This window comes from Pinus tabuliformis, chromosome 9, assembly GCF_031772625.1.
Source record: "Pinus tabuliformis cultivar Carrire ecotype Pingquan chromosome 9, CPIR1, whole genome shotgun sequence".
Taxonomy (NCBI): Eukaryota; Viridiplantae; Streptophyta; class Pinopsida; order Pinales; family Pinaceae; genus Pinus; species Pinus tabuliformis.
Window position 1 is genome coordinate 586,022,488 of NC_142307.1, and position 17,211 is coordinate 586,039,698.

At 32.6% G+C, this 17,211-nt stretch overlaps 1 protein-coding gene across 1 annotated transcript; it reads left to right on the top strand.

The window, feature by feature from the left end:
* The first annotated feature begins 232 nt into the window (after positions 1-232).
* On the top strand, positions 233-2,313 carry LOC149149922 (disease resistance protein UNI-like). The gene is made up of 2 exons (XM_089442625.1): positions 233-507; positions 621-2,313. The coding sequence occupies exons 1-2, from the start codon at positions 233-235 to the stop codon at positions 2,311-2,313; spliced, it is 1,968 nt and encodes a 655-aa protein (XP_089298751.1).
* Positions 2,314-17,211: the final 14,898 nt, after the last annotated feature.

A 17,211-nucleotide genomic window follows, 5' to 3' on the forward strand; every position in this document is an offset into this window, starting at 1 on the left:
GCAATGACGTCTGATGACTGTGTATCCCATTGTTGATTTTACTAATATACTAATCCTCTGTATGTTTATATTTATATATGATTTATAATAAGTCAAGTCAGCTTGCATTTTCAATAATGACTAATGACTGCCTAACCAGGGCTGTATCTCATTGCAAGTTCGTGTTTATATATGATTGTCTCTAGCCCCTTCAGACCCGCTATTCTTCTGTTGCGAAGCCAAAAAATTGGCAATGGCTGCTATTATCACTGAAGTGGCGGCCAATACGGTCAGTAGCGCTATTTCTGCACTCATCCGACAAATGGACGATGTTATTCAGTTGGATGAGAACCGTCAGCTTCTTGAAGGGCAGTTAAATCGTATGAAGACTCTCTTACTCGATGTTAGAGATCAATTTCAAGATCGGCAAAAGACGCCCCCTCAATCTCTGCAAAATTGTCTGCTAAGGATGCAAGACGCAGTTGGAAAAGCAAGAGAGTTGATCGATTGCTCTCGAAGGCGGCAGCGGTGTATCAGTCGCCTCCTTTGCAAGCCTAAACTTTCTACAGAAATCCGTAAGTGGAAGACAACTTTTATGAGCTCTTTCACAATCTTCAGACCGACTTCTCTGTGTTTCACAGTGCTCAACAGATTGCGTCCGCGGCGCCACAACAGGCGAATCTACTGCTTCAAGATGAACAAGACACCGGACTGGTAGGGTTGGAAATTAGATCTGCTGAAATACGACTTGAGAGGTGGCTTACAGAGGCCCCCCGCGATCGGATATTTGCTGTATATGGGATGGGTGGGGTTGGCAAAACAGCGTTGCTAAAAAAGGTCTACAACACCTACAAGGTAAGTGGTGTTTTTGATCATGTGATTTGGGTTGCGGTTGCCCAATTTTCCATTCTGGAGTTGCAGAGTCGTATGGCTTCTGCAATCAATTTAGACCTCAGTGCCTATTCTTATAATGATGTTGATTCGCGGAAGATGAAGCTGTCGGCACATCTGAGGACGAAGAAATTTTTCCTAATTTTAGACGATTTGTGGAGCGCAGTCACTCTCAAAGAATTGGGCGTGGAATTTGGCGAGAACAAAGGGAGCAAAGTTGTATTCTCTACTCGAAATAGAGATCTGATTCCAGAAATGAATGCAGACCAGTCCATGCAAATACAGCCACTGCCAAGAGAGGAAGCCTGGGAATTGTTTTGCAAAGTAGCTTTCAAAGACGGGCATGTGCCTGACGAGATAGAGCATATTGCTAGAGTCTTCGCGGAGGAGTGTAAAGGGTTGCCCTTGGCTATAAATGTCATAGCGTCAGCAATGATTGGCAACCGGGCTGTAAATGAGTGGAACCTTGCTTTAAGGCAGATTCAGACTGTGGATTCAAATTTTCCAATTACTCATCCTCGCATTGATCGAGATCTGTATCAGCGATTGAGATGGAGTTACGATAGTTTACCCCATGCTCATTTGAAAACCTGTTTTCTGTATTGTGTGGTTGCTCCAGAGGACAGGTACATTCCGGTGCACATGATATCGCACATCTGGATCGCAGAAGGTATAGTAAAGAGCAAAGATGTGGACTCCTTAATGGATACTGCGCAGAGCTATGTAAAGTTACTTGCAGATCGTTCCTTAATCCAGATGCGAGCAGTTGGTGGATCCACTTATTGGGGCTTTACGTTTGGACTTCACGATGTTACCCGCGACATGGCAATTTATGTGGCAGAGAGAGAGGAGAATTTTGTATCCATGGCAGGTCAACATTGCCCCAATGTTGACGCTCTTTTTCGCGACATCGAGAGTCGCGATAATTGCGGGAGGCTCTCCCTTCTTGATACCAATATTACGTCTCTACCAAACAAGGAATTGAGATGTCCAAAATTGGTCAGCCTATTTCTAGGACACAACCTTGAATTAAAGGAGATTCCGGAAGCATTTTTGCTTGAGCTCGTCTTTCTGAGGGTGTTATGTTTAAGTAACACGGGGCTACAACTATTGCCAAAATCATTGTGGCAATTGAAACAACTTGAATATCTTGATCTGAACTATACTCAAATTGAATATGTGCATTCAGGCATTGGCAATCTTTCAAACCTTCAGTTTTTACATCTCAGTGGATGTAAGAGGTTAAAATCATTGCCATGTGAAATGAGAGATCTCAAAAATCTCAAATTTCTGGATCTCAGCGGATGTCATAATTTAGAATCATTGCCATCTGAAATCGCAGAACTCAAAGAGCTCAAATATCTGAATCTCAAGGGCTGTCGTAAGTTACAGGTGATTCCTCCTGAGATCAGACTGCTTACAAATTGTGAAATTCTGCGGTAGAGAAGAGGGACAGGTGATTCCTCGTGACATTAAATTGCTCTCAAATTTTGGCGTTCGTGCTTGTACTGGAAATTTTAATATAAAAAGGATGTGATCGTAATTTTTTTGTTAATAAAATTTTATTGTTCAAAATACATTCTTTATATAAATAAATATATTTTCAATTATATTTTTATATATAATTTTTATAATTTATAAGATTTACATATCATTCTTAATTTAATTGATTAATTAAAAATATGTATTTGTTAATAACCATTATAAAATCAAATTTTTTTGATTAGCGGTAGTCTAATGAGACTTTTTTATTAGTTTTTTTTTGCCCTGAAAGTAATGGAAATTTCAGTTATATTTTGAGAAAATCTGACCAGGATTTTTGTAAATCTAAGTTATAGTGGTTAAACTTCAATTTTTTAGATTTTTTAAGTGATTTTGATGGTGCTGAATCCATTTCCATTATTAAAAACAAAATTCAAACACTGCTTCTACAAAAAAAAATTAAAATTGAAACAACTCCCTTTAAAATTATTGAAAAGATAAAAACTATGTGCAATTATTGACATGTCTCCTCTAAAGAACAAATATGTAGACACTTTAATGGATAATGCTCACAACTATGTAAAGCTAGTTGCAGATTGCTCCTTATTCCAGTTGTTTTGGAAAATTGTGTATCCATGGCAGGTCAACATTGCCCAGACACAGACGCCCTTTTCCCGCACATCGACATTTGAGGTAATTGCAAGAGGCTCTACCTTTATAGTAGTGACGTCTCTCCGGAAGCATTTTTCCTTAACCTCCTGTCTCTTAGGGTGTTAGGTTTAAGTAACAGGGGTTACAATTATTCCAACCACTTTTACTGACTAATTCCAACGACTTTTACTGACCACTTCCAACCACTTTTACTGACCACTTTTTCTAGGACACGATTTTGACTTGGAAGTGATTCCGGAAGCATTTTTCCTTAACCTCCGGAAGCATTTTTCCTTAACCTCCTGTCTCTAAGGGTGTTAGATCTCGGTAACACGGGCTACAATTATTTTCAGAATCATTGTGGCAAATAAAGCAACTTGAATTTCTTTGTGTGAATTACACTGAAATTGTAGATGTGCATTGAGGCATTCGCAATCTTTAAAACCTTCGATTTTTACATGTCAAGGGATGTATAAACTTACCATCATGGCAATGTGAAATGAGAGCTCTAAAAATTCTCAATTTTCTGAATCTCGGGAGATGTCGTCATTTGAAAAGCATTGCCACGTGGAATCGTAGAAATCAATGATTTCAAATATCTGGATCTTAGGATTCGTCGGAGGTGATTCCCCTTAAAAGTATAATGCTCTCAGATTGTCAAATTCTACATTAAAGAAGAGGAGTCTTCGTGTAGAATGAAATTTTAATTTGAGGCTATGATCATAATTTTTATTAATAAAATTTTATTATGTAGTTTGATGCCAATAAAATAAATTGAGTATTTTAATAATTACTTAATATTATATTATTTTCTTATAAAATATATATATTTTTTATTTTAATTATACATAATTTATTATATATTAAAGTAATAATCTTAAAATAGTTATAATTGTCAAATCCTCATGAATCAAGTTAAAAACTTAAAGCCTATAGGAGTGAGAGGGTGTTATAAGTAAAATAGGAGAGAATTGAACATATTGGTTTATAAAATAATCTCATTAATTATTTGTGTGATTTATTTTGTTTTTGAGATTGTCTTTTTAAAGAAAATTTAAATAAAAAAATGATTTCATTAAACATATAGAAAATGATGACATTGAATTTACAAAAGTAGATGAGATTGAATTTACAAAAGTAAATTTAATGTTTTTTTCAAAATGATCATTAAGAAAAGAAAAAATATTATTGTAATTAATATTTATGTCAATTATATTATGATTTAGATATATTTTACTAATATTAACAATAAATTAAAACAAAGAAGTACATACCATCATTCCTTCTCCCCTTTAATAAATATAAGAAGATATGTTTTTATTTATTGAATACAAAGTTCATCTGTTGTCACAAGTGGGATTCTTTTCCTATTCATTTTATTTATATCTTTGATATCTTTATCACTTTAGTGATTCTATAAGGTTGTGAGCTTTGGGTTGTTGTTATTCTAGGGAAATTTTGGTAGCCTCAATGGTTAGTTTAATTGTTAGATTCTCTTACGCTAAAGTTCAATAAGGCTTTAAGAAATTGAATCTCGTTAAGTTTTTTGGGGTTACATGTGAAATGTACAAAGTTGAGTCAAACATAAAAAAAAATTGTGTACATTTGGAACATCTTTAGTATGAACTATCCAAAACTCATGCATGTCTAGAATAATCTTGAGAGTTATCAATGCTTTCTTCATAGGGTGAGATAAACTAAAAAATTGTTACATTCTAGGATAAGTTTGGGAGCCTCAATGGTTAGTTTAATTGTTAGATTCTCTTATGCTAAAGTTCAATGAGGCCTCAAGAAATTAAATATCATTAAGTTTGTTTCGGTTACATGTGAAATGTACAAGGTTGAGTCAAACATAATACTTGGTGTGGGCATTTGGAAAGTCCCTAGCATGAACTATCCAAAGACTCATGCATGTCTAGAATAATCTCAAGAGTTATGAATACTTTCTTGATAGAGAGAGATAAGCTAAAAAATTGTTACAACTTGTAAGTATATTGCATTATCTCATCTAAACCATTACAATGGGCTAAAATAGTCTATACCAACCTAGATCCATCTTAACTCTGAATCTACCAAACACTAAGAGGGATCAAATCTCTGTGAGGTACAAACCTTTTTTTGATTGAAAATATATTTGATCTCTCTCGGTGCTTGGTAGATATGGAGTTAAGTTGGATCTAGGTTGGTAGTTAATAAATTAATATTCTTAACTAATTAGTTAGGACAAAGAGAATTCCATATTCTTGGGCCCTATATTATAGAGCAGATGAATGATATTCTGGAAATGACAGTAGATCTAGCAGAGATCAATAATATTTGTACAACATATCAATACCAAGCAATCATTTTTAGGTTCAAAGGTTTTTTGCCAAAACCCGTGGATCTTTTCCAGTGGATCTTTACGAACTGGATGGTAAATTGTGAGATTCACTTATGCTCAAAGGATTTCTTCATGGTAAAATCTGGATCATTAGAGATTAGAGATTAGGTTTTACATGAGGGTCATTAGTTCTAGGGAAATGTGGGATTCTTTATCACCCGATGGTTCCCAAATTTTGATGCTAATACAATGACAGTCTCTAAAACATTGGTATGGGCAAGATTGATAACTTACCCCTTCATTTCTGGCACCCAAAATTACTATAGGAATCAACAACATGTTGGGGAGATATATCAAGATGGATACACAAATAACTGAAGAATCAATTTATAATTTTTCTGGGATATGTCTAGAGGTAGACCTTAGTAAAGGACTACCTGATCGTATCTTTTTGACAGACGACAACTAGAGCTAGACCCAGTTCTTAGATTATAAGAACACTCCATTTAGATGTCGTCTATGTCTTCAAATTGGACATCTACAAACCACATATCCTTTGGAAAAGAAAGACCCTAAGAGGAAAAATAAACCTATCAAAAAGCCAAAGAGATGGAATTTCCCAACACCATAACTCGACGAAGAAGAGGAAGAGGAGGACTTCGGACCCCCTATCATTAAGGAAATCCCAAATCCACATACATCTTTAGTGAACAAAGAATTGAGTTAGCAGGGAACGGGAGGATCAGCTTCACAAAATCCAAGAGAAAAAGGTCACTTGGGCCAAGAAATGCTGAAGGAGAAGGAGATAATAGGATTCAAGCGTCGTTATACATTTGGGAGTTCAGACTTAGATAAGGAACACCCGATGCAGACAGAAGAGAACCAACTAATTATTGTAACAACCACTCATGTTCAAGGAGGATGGCATAATGTAGAAAAGAAGAAAGGGAGAAAAGGGTGACTAAGACATTTTTATTAGCTCTAATTTTCTTTTCTTTTTTAGTTTTTTTGGCTTTGATTTTATGGGCACCAACTTTTTGAGTGGTGCAACTTGGGAATGCACTATGTGCATCTACGTATGTAACTTTTTATAGTTAATAGAAAGTTACCACAGAGTAAATAAATAAATTATAATACCGATGTAGTGATGATGTCAACATTATTATTAGATTTTATTGAAAATTATTATAAAAATATTAATATCCACAATTAATATATAAGAAGATTAATAATAAACTTATATAAGGGTAAAAATTTAAATTTGCATAGTTAAACTTCAAAAACAAAATTATTACTATGGAGTATTTAATGCCTATGGGGGATAGTTTAATTGGCCATTGCAATGTATAAAGTAATGTAAACCACAATATTTAATGTTCAAATCCCCATTGGGTCAGACCAACAAAACTAACATATATGAACTATTTAATGTATTGTTTAATGTATGTTGATGACTACTTTACCACATATATTATTAAGTTCTAAACATGCTTTGCTATAATACCATGGGTCAATACCACGACTTATCAAAAAAACGTAACTCATTTCACAATCAAAATAATTTATACATATTTTATTTTATAACATTTTTTAAATTAAATCTAAAAACAAACGATTATAATTACTTTTGACATATATTTGCAATGTTCCACCGAGTTTCCGGGAAGAGGAAATGCGGGAGCGAGGATACGCACAAGGGGGGAGTATATAAGCAACCCCAAATTCTAGGGATTTTTCGGGGAAATGGGGACACATCATAGTCATAAAAATTATAAAATTATAAATTATTAAAATTTTAACATATAAAAATAAAGAAATAAAATCCCAAAAATATGTGAATAACCAAATAGAAAATCTTAATAATTATGAAATATACATATAAAGACTAAATATCATCATAATTACATATTATACTATTATCATTTGACATTTCCACATTGCAAATCTAAAAGTAAATTACTAAATTGAATCCATCATTTGACATTATGCAATGTTCCTTCTAAATTCATCATATGGCATGATGAAAGGTACATCTAAATTAAATTAATAAATTCATCATTTGACAATTGAAATTATGCAATGCACATCAACTTTTCAAAAACGATAAAAAGTAAATTCATCATATGACAATGACATTGACATTATGTTTAAGTCTAAAATAGCCATAAAATACTAAACTAAATGTAAACATAGAAAGCACTCGGTAATGGAATACTAGTAAATTTCTCAAAAAATACTAAATAATACTAATAAATTTTAGCCCAAGGGTGAAATTTAAGGAGTTTTTCATTTTAGAGGTGCGAAATTTTTATAAAACACCCATTTGATATAGTTAGCTCAACTTTTATCTAAAATATAATTATTTTTTTCATTTTAGCCCCCAAAAAAATGGCGGCTAAACCATGCAAAACTCATTTGGCACGATTTGCCTGGATTTTGGAGGTTAAATTATTGCAAATCACCCGATTTTCTACTTTGAGATGTTAAATTCTTGTAAATCGCCCATTTTCTAGTTTGGGAGGTTGTTAAATTCTTGCAAATCACCCATTTTCTGGTTTGGGAGATTGGATTTGCTACACTTCGGTGCACATTATATCACACATGTGGACTGCAGAAGGTATAGTAAAGAGAAAATATGTGGAAACCCTAATGGATACTGCTTACAACTACATAAAGTTACTTTCAGATCGTTCCTTATTCCAGTTGTGAGCAATTGGTTGATCTAGTTATTAGGGCTTTACATTTGGAGTTCACGATGTTGCACATGACATGGCAATTTATGTGGCAGAGAGAGAGAGAGGAGAATTTTGTATCCATGTAAGGTCAACATTGCCCCAACATCGACGCCCTTTTCCCATCGAGACTCACGATAATTGCAAGAGGCTCTTCCTTTTTGGTTGCAATATTACATCTCGACCAGATAAGGAATTGAGATGTCCAAAATTGGTCAGCCTAGTTCTAACCCAAAGTGAATTAAAAGATATTCTGGAAGCATTTTTGCTTAACCTCGTCTCTCTAAGGATGTTATGTTTAAGTTAGACGGTGCTACAATTATTGCCAAAATCATTGGGGCAATTGAAACAACTTGAATTTCTTGGTCTGAACTATACTCAAATTGAATATGTGCATTCAGGCATTGGCAATCTTTCAAATCTTCAATTTTTACATCTCAGTGGATGTAAAAGATTAAGATCATTGCCATGTGAAATGAGAGATCTCAAAAAGCTCAAATTTCTGGATCCCAGTGGATGTCATCATTTGGAATCCTTGCCATCTAAAATTATAGAACTCAAAGATCTCAAGTATCTGAATCTCAAAGGCTGTCGTAATTTACAGGTGATTCCTCCTGAGATCAGACTACTTATAAATTATGAAATTCTATGGTAGAGAAGAGGGACAGGTGATTGCTCGTGAGATTCAATTGCTTTCAAATTGTCAAATTCTAAGATATAGAAGAGGAGTCTGTTTGTACTATGAAATTTTAATATAAAAAGCATGTGATTTATAAGACTCATGTATCATTTTTAATTCAATTGATTTAATAATTAAAAATATGTATTTGTTAATAAAAAAAATATAAAGTCAAATCCTTCTTTAATTATTGGAAGGATGAAACGATGTGCAATTAACTGAAACCCCGAAGTCTCAGCAATGAGCAAAGTTATTTTATTTTATTGAGGTGGTGTAATAATTCCTTCGCCTGTCAACTAATAGAGTCATGATTATATAGTTAGTTTTATTTTATATGGTTCACTATACTGATTTGGTATTAGTTAAGTATCCAAATAACATGTTGTTATTTTTGTTTTTTTTTAAATGTGGTTTATTGTATTGATTTAGTATTAGCTATGTACACAAATAACATTTATATGTTATTTTGAGGAATCTAAGGAATCAAGATAAATAACTCACAAATAATATCTACATGTTATTTTGAGGAATCAAGATAGATAATGACATTACAGATAAATATGTCATAGTCCGAGCTTGTAACAACAAAGAGGAGGAAGACAATAGACCATCCCCACCACACGACCTACACTAGCTTGACATGATGTGTAAATTGAATCTTAGGAATCAAGATAGATAATAGCCTAAGATTTTAACCCCAATGAGGAGGAAGACAATAGACCATCCCCACAACACAACCTACACTAGCTCAACATGATGTGTAAATTGAATTTTAGAAATCAAGATAGATAATTGTATTATAGAAAAACATGTCATAGCCTAAGCTTCTAACCCAAGACAACAGATCATCCCCACTACATGACACATGATGTGTATTACTCATGAGAATACTTTCGCTAAATCACATTCAAACTTTTTGGGTCTACCCATTTTAAACTACTTAATGTGGTTCATCATAAGAACAAGATATGTGAATAAGAAAATAAACATCAGAGATCAAAGACCATGGTGAAGATGGTACAAAGGAGGATGATTTGTAACTATCCATCAAGTAGTGGAATTATGGAGAAGAGGTGTAATTATGGAAGCAAAGCATAAAGCTTGGGTGTTGTGATGGTACAAATGTGACTGAGATGTAACTATTTGTCTGATCATGTAATTATGAAGAGGTGTAATTATGGATCCACAATAGAAATCTTGGGTGTGGTGGAGAGGACTTAAACGATTATTTGTTTTTTTTTTGATGTTATAATTTTATTATATGGGAGCATATATTATTTTTATAATATTAATTTTACTTTTTAAAATTAATATATAAATAAAATAAAAAATTATATTAATTTTCTGTATATCTTTTTAAATTAAATGTATATTTATTTTTAATTTGAAATAATTTTAAAAAGAGAAATAGAATAATATAATAAAAGAAATAGAATTAAATATAACTACAAAGAAATAAATAAAATAAATGTAATTAAAATATAATTGTAAAAGAAAAACCTAAAAATATATATATGATTTCATCAAGTTGAATGTATTAATGAAAGTATTTAGATATGTTTGTTAAGTGATAAATAAAATGATTTTGTTTTGTAATGTAAAAATTATTTCTATAGTATTAATATTTATATTTTTGCATAAATTCAAAAATAATTTTCAGAATTTCAATAAATGTTATTTATAATTTCAGATTGGCTATGAAAGTTTGATGGCACTTTATTCCCATGGTGGAGGGTGTTTTATTTTCATTTTTTTTTTCTAATGCCTAATAATTCATTTTAAAATTAAAATAATTTTGTGAGTGGTCATTGTGTTGGTGAGTGCTCTAGACACTGTCACTGTTATGTTAGCACTTTCCTTAATGATGTGAGAATTGATGTTGTTGTAGGACACTATCATGTTAGTGCTCCCTTCAATGATGTGAGAATTGATGTGGTTGCAAGTTGTTTGCAATGCCTGCCAGGGGGCTAAAAAAATGTCGAATTAATATTATTATGTTTCCTTGTGTGGAGGATGAAGTATGTGCAGGAAAATTGGGGTCCTTTGCATAGTGAGTGTTGTGATACTGATGAATGATGAGGTAATTGGTACGGTTTCATTGTGCGGAACTTTACTGTGTGGAGGATGGAGTAAGTGTGGGAGAACTGAGGCCTTTTCCATAGAGTTTCCCTGACACTAACGGGGGTGGAGAGGGAGCTAGTATCATTTTTTTAACAATTATCCTATCATTGGACTATAAAAGCTAGTATCATGTTTTCAATCCGTGTGACATGTGGTTGTAGGGCATTATTATGTTCGTGGTTTGGTAAATGATGCGAGAATTATGTGGTTGTAGGTTTTTTGCATTGGTACCAGGGGGAGGGGGGCTGAACAAATTTGTAATTGACATTATTAAGGAGTATGTGCTAGAGAATTGAGGCTTTTTTGCATAGAACAGGGTGCTAAATAAACTGTGTTTTCAATCTATGTGAAGAAAAAGTGTTGTGCGGTAAAACAAATGTGTGGAAGGCTTTGTGCAAGGTTTGTTAAAATAATAAATATACAAGTCTATTTTTTAATTATTATTTAGGAATGTTTTTCGCAACTATGGAACTAGTCGTGCGAAAGGAACTGTGTGAAGGTGGTTGTGCGAAGCTGGCTGTTCGGAGGTAGCATGTGTGGAGTTTCAAATATCAATGAATGATTGAAGGGAGTTATTGAGTGTGTAAGTAGTTGTGCGGATGGTGTTGTGCATAGTAGGTTGTGCATGTGTGGATGTTATGCGAAAGTTTTATGAAAATTTTATTAAAATAATAAATATACAAATCCCATTTTTAATTCTTATTTAGGGATGTATTTCAAAATGTATGATCATTAATTAATATTAGTTTCAAATGTCAATGAATGAGGGCATTATACAGTGCAAAAGTAGTTGCGAAGAGGTGGTTGTTCATGTACAGAGGTTATGCAGAGAATAAATGCATGTGCATAATTTATGCGGAATGAGGGAAGTGTAGAGGGATTTTTTATTTGTAATGGGTTTTGATATTAGTAGATTGTGCACAAGGGCAGTGCTTATTTTTATTATTAATCGATTCTATGGAGTGCGGAAGTGCATACAATGAAAGATTGAGAGCTTTTTCTACACAATTGACTGTGTTGTTAGAAGAGAGTGTGTGTAGATAAAAATGCTTTATCCAACATTTATTTTGTAATGAATGCTTCCTACCCATAATATTTTTGACCCACATTTATTAATTTCAGTTTCAAATGTTAATGACTAATGGAAGGGCATTGTTGAGTCTCGAAGTAGTTTTGAAAATGAAGCTATGCAGAGGTGGTTGTGTGTGAGAGACTTTTGCGCACAAATGGATTTTCTCTGCAGTTCTGTACATATGCATTTGTGTTAGGTAGAAAGTATATGAAAACCATGTTTCTAGATTTGATGTTTTGCTTCTTATGTGGTTTTCTGAATGCTTGAGCAAGTGTAGAGTTAGTGAATTGAATGCTAAGATGACTTGTATTTACCTGTAGCCCTATTTTATATTAATTAGAGGAAAAACATCGAGAAGACTAAAAAACTAGATGGTGAATTGATCTTTGTACCGTGTTTCAGACGCAAAATAGTGGAAGGTGGTGATTTCTAGTGAAATGAGACTACAAACATTTCAAATAGCTAGTATAGTGAGGGAAATACAATATCTGTAGTGATAGAAAAAACAACAGATCGTGTAGCAATTTCCCTTTGCAAATTGCATTTAAGAGCTCAGCGTATTATCCAAGATTTTGTTACTTTTCAAAAACTATTATCTTTGAAGATGAGCTTGCATCTTCAATAGTGTCCCAATGGAATTTTTATTACATTGTGGACAATAGCAGTAGTGCAAAAATACTTAAGTTGTGCAATATTGCAAGCTTCTAAACCGATTCACCTTTGTCGATTTCTTGTTTACATTTGGTAGATTCTTAGCTTATGATCTTGATTGATGCTAGTTTGAACTTGTTTTGTACGGTAAATGTGTATTTCTTATGACACGTATAATTTTCTTATTAAATTAGTATATTGTGCTTAGCTTTGGTTTTCTCTACAATACTACAAGCTTTTAAACTAATTCACCTTTATTGGTTTCATGCTCGCATTTGGCAGTTTCTTAGTTGATTATCATGATTACAATTAATTTGAACTTGTTTTATAGGGTACATCATATAAAGATGATATTATGTCAGTGGATTGTAATTAGCTTTGGTGTATTCGATTACTAAATATTCAGTGTGTATTAGTTTTGAAGCTATTAATAGTATATGTATTTGTGTTATGTTGAAAGTATATGTCATATTGTTAGTTTTCATTCCTTGACTTGTGCAGTTTATTCAAAGTCATTGGTTTTTTATTTATTTTTAATCATTCTGATGTATGTTCTCTTATTAAGAGAAAACACTTAACTTGTCGTGTATATTAATACGCACAAGGTATGAACGTTTCCCATTTTTTTTCCACACATATGTTTTATCACAAAGCAATACTTGCTGAGATGCATTAAAAGGAGACTTAAACTAATATTACATAATACTAAAAAATATTTAATCAAGAAAATATTCGTTATTTCTAGTTTACAAATTGCTTTTAACAGTTGTTCTCGTTATATTGTGAATTAAAGTTTATGTTTTTAGTAATCAAATTATTTTCACCTCTGCAAAAATTATATAGTTTAAATTAAATTTATTTTGTGACTACTTGTCAAATTTTGCAAGAAATGAGTATGTCAATTCATTCATAGATCAAATTTGGTTCGGTTTTACAAAGTAGTGGGGAACCAAATGTTAACTCGATTCCCCATAGAACGTAAATTTACTATTTGTGGCTATATTGATAGTTTTTTTACTCTCTTAATTTGAGAGAAAATAACTTTAAGTTACAACTATTAACAACTATTAACTTTTAGTAATAAAATTATTTTTGCCTCACCAAAAATCACAAAGTTTAAAATTAAATTTTTCTGTTTGGAATAAGGTTTTCACTGGATCGTATAGACGTGTCAAATTTGTTGAGAAATAGTTATGTCGTGTTATTTTTAAATAAAATTTGGTTCAATTTTATAAAGTATTGGGGCTAGCTGTCAAGTCAATTTATTGTACAAATTAGTTGAATACATGTTGGCATACTATTTATTTGTGAATGTACTTGTTCACTTTACTATTTATAGCTATTATTGATGACGTTCTGTATGAAGGACACAATTTCACCCAAACAGTGAAATTCTCGACAGAATTCGGTGAAAATAATTTGAAAAAATACAATCATGATAGTGTTTGAATCATTTTTTTACCATGGAAATGGATTCAACACCATCAAGAATATTTGGGGCACCAAATATCCTAAACGTTAACAGCTGTAAGTAGGTTTTAAAAAAAAAAACACCAGATTAAAAAAAAATGGTTTGCAATCAATTTTGGTTGTATCAGCAAATTTGCCAATGATGTTTTTGATGATATTGAATCTATTTCCAATATTACAAAAACTAATTCAAACACTTGAGCTGTCAATTTTTTATTAAAAAAAAAAGCTAAAGAAAATCATATTGTGGTGACTTTTAGCCATTTGGGTGAATTTATCGGTTCGGTAGACAACGTCTGTTATTGTATATTATAATTTTTTATTTCTTATGGCACATATATCAATGATATTGAAGTGGAAGAAAAGTGCAATGTAAATGCACAAGATGCTTTTGGAATTTCGATTTTTTTTCCTATTATAGTCATATATGTTTTCTTTTGTATCTTTAATTGTTATTTATTCAATGTGTCGTGTGTAACAATTTTCACACAAGTAATAGTAACAACTAGTGTTTGTGAAGAAAACGGAGATTTGTAAAGTGAAACGAGATTTGAATGGGTTATTCATTTAAAAAGTATTTTTTTTGCTGCAAATGAAAAATGTGTTGGGGGTGGGGGAAAGAGGCTATTTGCAGTGATACGGTTAACTCACTTTCTAAGATCGATGATAGCTTTGAATAGTTGAGAACTTATGAGAGATATGTGAATATGTCAATGGAAGAGAAAAGAGGTAACAAGATTGGAGTATTGGATTAGCGAATGCTGGGTGTGTTCTAGAGACCATTGATTTTAGAGAAATTGTTTATCTTTGAACAACTAATTTTGATTTCAAAAAGCGGGAAATTAATCTAGGAGTGATAAAAGGTTTCTCTAAATCCTAATGCATTTAGATTGTTATTCAAGTTACTGGAATTGAGCAAGTCTTTAGAGTTGTCCGTTGCAGATAGTTTCGTGGAGCCAAAAGCACGCGTAATTGACATTGCATGGGAATTCATTTATGGAACATTTGAGGTTACTTTTGATCTTTCTCTTTTAGATATTTCTTTGTTTAGGCAATCATTTAGGGATTTATGTTGGCTCTTTTCCCATGTAGTACTGATAGAAAGTACCTCACATGTTTCAAAATGTATTTTCTATGTGTTTTATGAGACATACAAAAATAATTGTATGATTCATTGGGCTGATGTCATTTAAAATGAATTAGTTGTTCAATTACATGGATTACCGAAGAAAAATGGATTCTTTATGATGGAATATATTATAACACGGCATGTGTTTGAGGGTTTACCCTGTAATCCTATATTCAAGTTTCGTGAAGAATTAATGTAGTTATGGTATCATATATTGTGGAAGCACAAAGCCTCTTTAAAGTTTTGTTTAATTTAGGATGTGTTTGTGACAAAAGTGTATTGCATGGTAACTATATAGGAGACTTCTTGAATATCTGCAGAGACTAAAAATTTCCTATTTGGAAAAGGGAAATATGAGGAAAGAGAAAGCAATACGGTTATACGAATTTATGGTTTTGAAGATGGGTCATTTCTTTTGCCAATGTTTGTTGAAGATAACTATTTTCTTGTGGAAGACTGTAGGAAATATCATCTTTGGATATCTATATTTGAACAAAAAAAGAAAATACAATTCATTTCTTTTTCGCTTACTGTTGGAAAAATGACTGTGAAGAATATGGCTCACACTATCATTTTTGCAAAGTATTTGGATGCTAATTTCAAATTAAGTGAATATGGAACTATTAAAGGCTTTGATAGAGGAAAAATTTTCAAGGAATAACTTCAGCCTACGAGGTATGGGAACTTGTTTACGAGAGGTAAAGAGAAGAGTGAGGAAAGTCCCAGTGTATCAACAAAGCATCAAAAAATGCTAGTAGATGATGAATATATTGTTGAAAAAGAGATCATCAGGATAGGAGAAATATTTAAGAAAAGAGGCGCAAACCCTATGGGGAAATCTCAAACTTGCACACGTAGTACTAGTGGGACTTCATATTCAAGAAAAAGATGAAAAATAACTACTAGAAGTGAAAAACTTGTTTTCGATAGGCTATTAAGTAGAAGGGATGATGAAGAGCCTCCTTGTAGAGTAACTCCAGAAAGAGAACAAACGATTGAATCATTTTGATCCAAGAGTGTGCCTAAAATGGAGAGCATTGATGAAGTGGTGGACATGGAAGTTGATATTGTTGTAGAACCTAATTAGGTTAGTAGTTGTTTGCAACAAAATTAGAGAATAAGTGAGGAAATTTTTGAAGAAGACATTACTTTTGATGACCATTTTGTGACATTGCAAGATGAAAATTATGATAGGGGAGGTAAGAGATTGAAGATTGAAATGATATAGCTTTCCGACAAAAAGGTTGTTGATTGGGCATAATTAAATGTTGATCTGTGTTCGGTTGGAATGCCAAGGCTGATGAAATTGCATCAAGTTGGTGGTGAAGTGCTTGTGAATTCTGTTGGTCTATGACAAACATAAAATATGAAGCTGAAGGTAAAAATAAAAGAGCTAGAAGATAGCCTAAGCCCAAGTCCCTTGCTAAAGACTCCGCTGGTGATGCGCAAACCACCATTGGAAATTTCTAGTCTTAGCAGATCTAATATATTTGAGAAACCTAGTAATATTCTAAGTGCAATGAAATCATATATCATTAGTAATATATTTGAAAGATTACAGATCATTAAATCAACATGACAAGTTGTTTTTGATCTACAACATTTAAAGAAGAGAACTAGATCTTCTGTAAAATTGGTCAAAAGTGAGTTAGAGGGAGAAAAGCAATTCATAGATAATTACCTATTAACTTTTAGTCAGAAGATTGATTCATTGTTTGAATTAGGAAAATATAAAGAAGGGTTGTTTGATGTTGATCAGAGGAGGCAGATTGAGGATGAATGGTCTTGGAGAATCAGAACATTGGAGGACATTATTTCTGAGCGTAGAGACATAGAAAATCCAAGAGCAAATGTGTATCTCAAGGTGGTAGTGATTGTTTAGGATTTAAATGGTCTATGTAATACATATGAATCTATATTAATTTTGAAAGAGAAAGCTGATGGATGATTTGGAGAAGCTAAAACAATCACAATAAACATAGTTTGATGATATAACTGATTTTAGTGTTGACAAAATTAGAATATGGCTAATTA

Bases quoted from the DNA above. Each gene is read 5' to 3' on its own strand.
- LOC149149922 (XM_089442625.1), top strand. From the start codon at position 233: ATGGCTGCTATTATCACTGAAGTGGCGGCCAATACGGTCAGTAGCGCT. The intron at 508-620 runs GTGTATCAGTCG...TGTGTTTCACAG, and splicing joins TGCTCTCGAAGGCGGCAGCG to TGCTCAACAGATTGCGTCCG.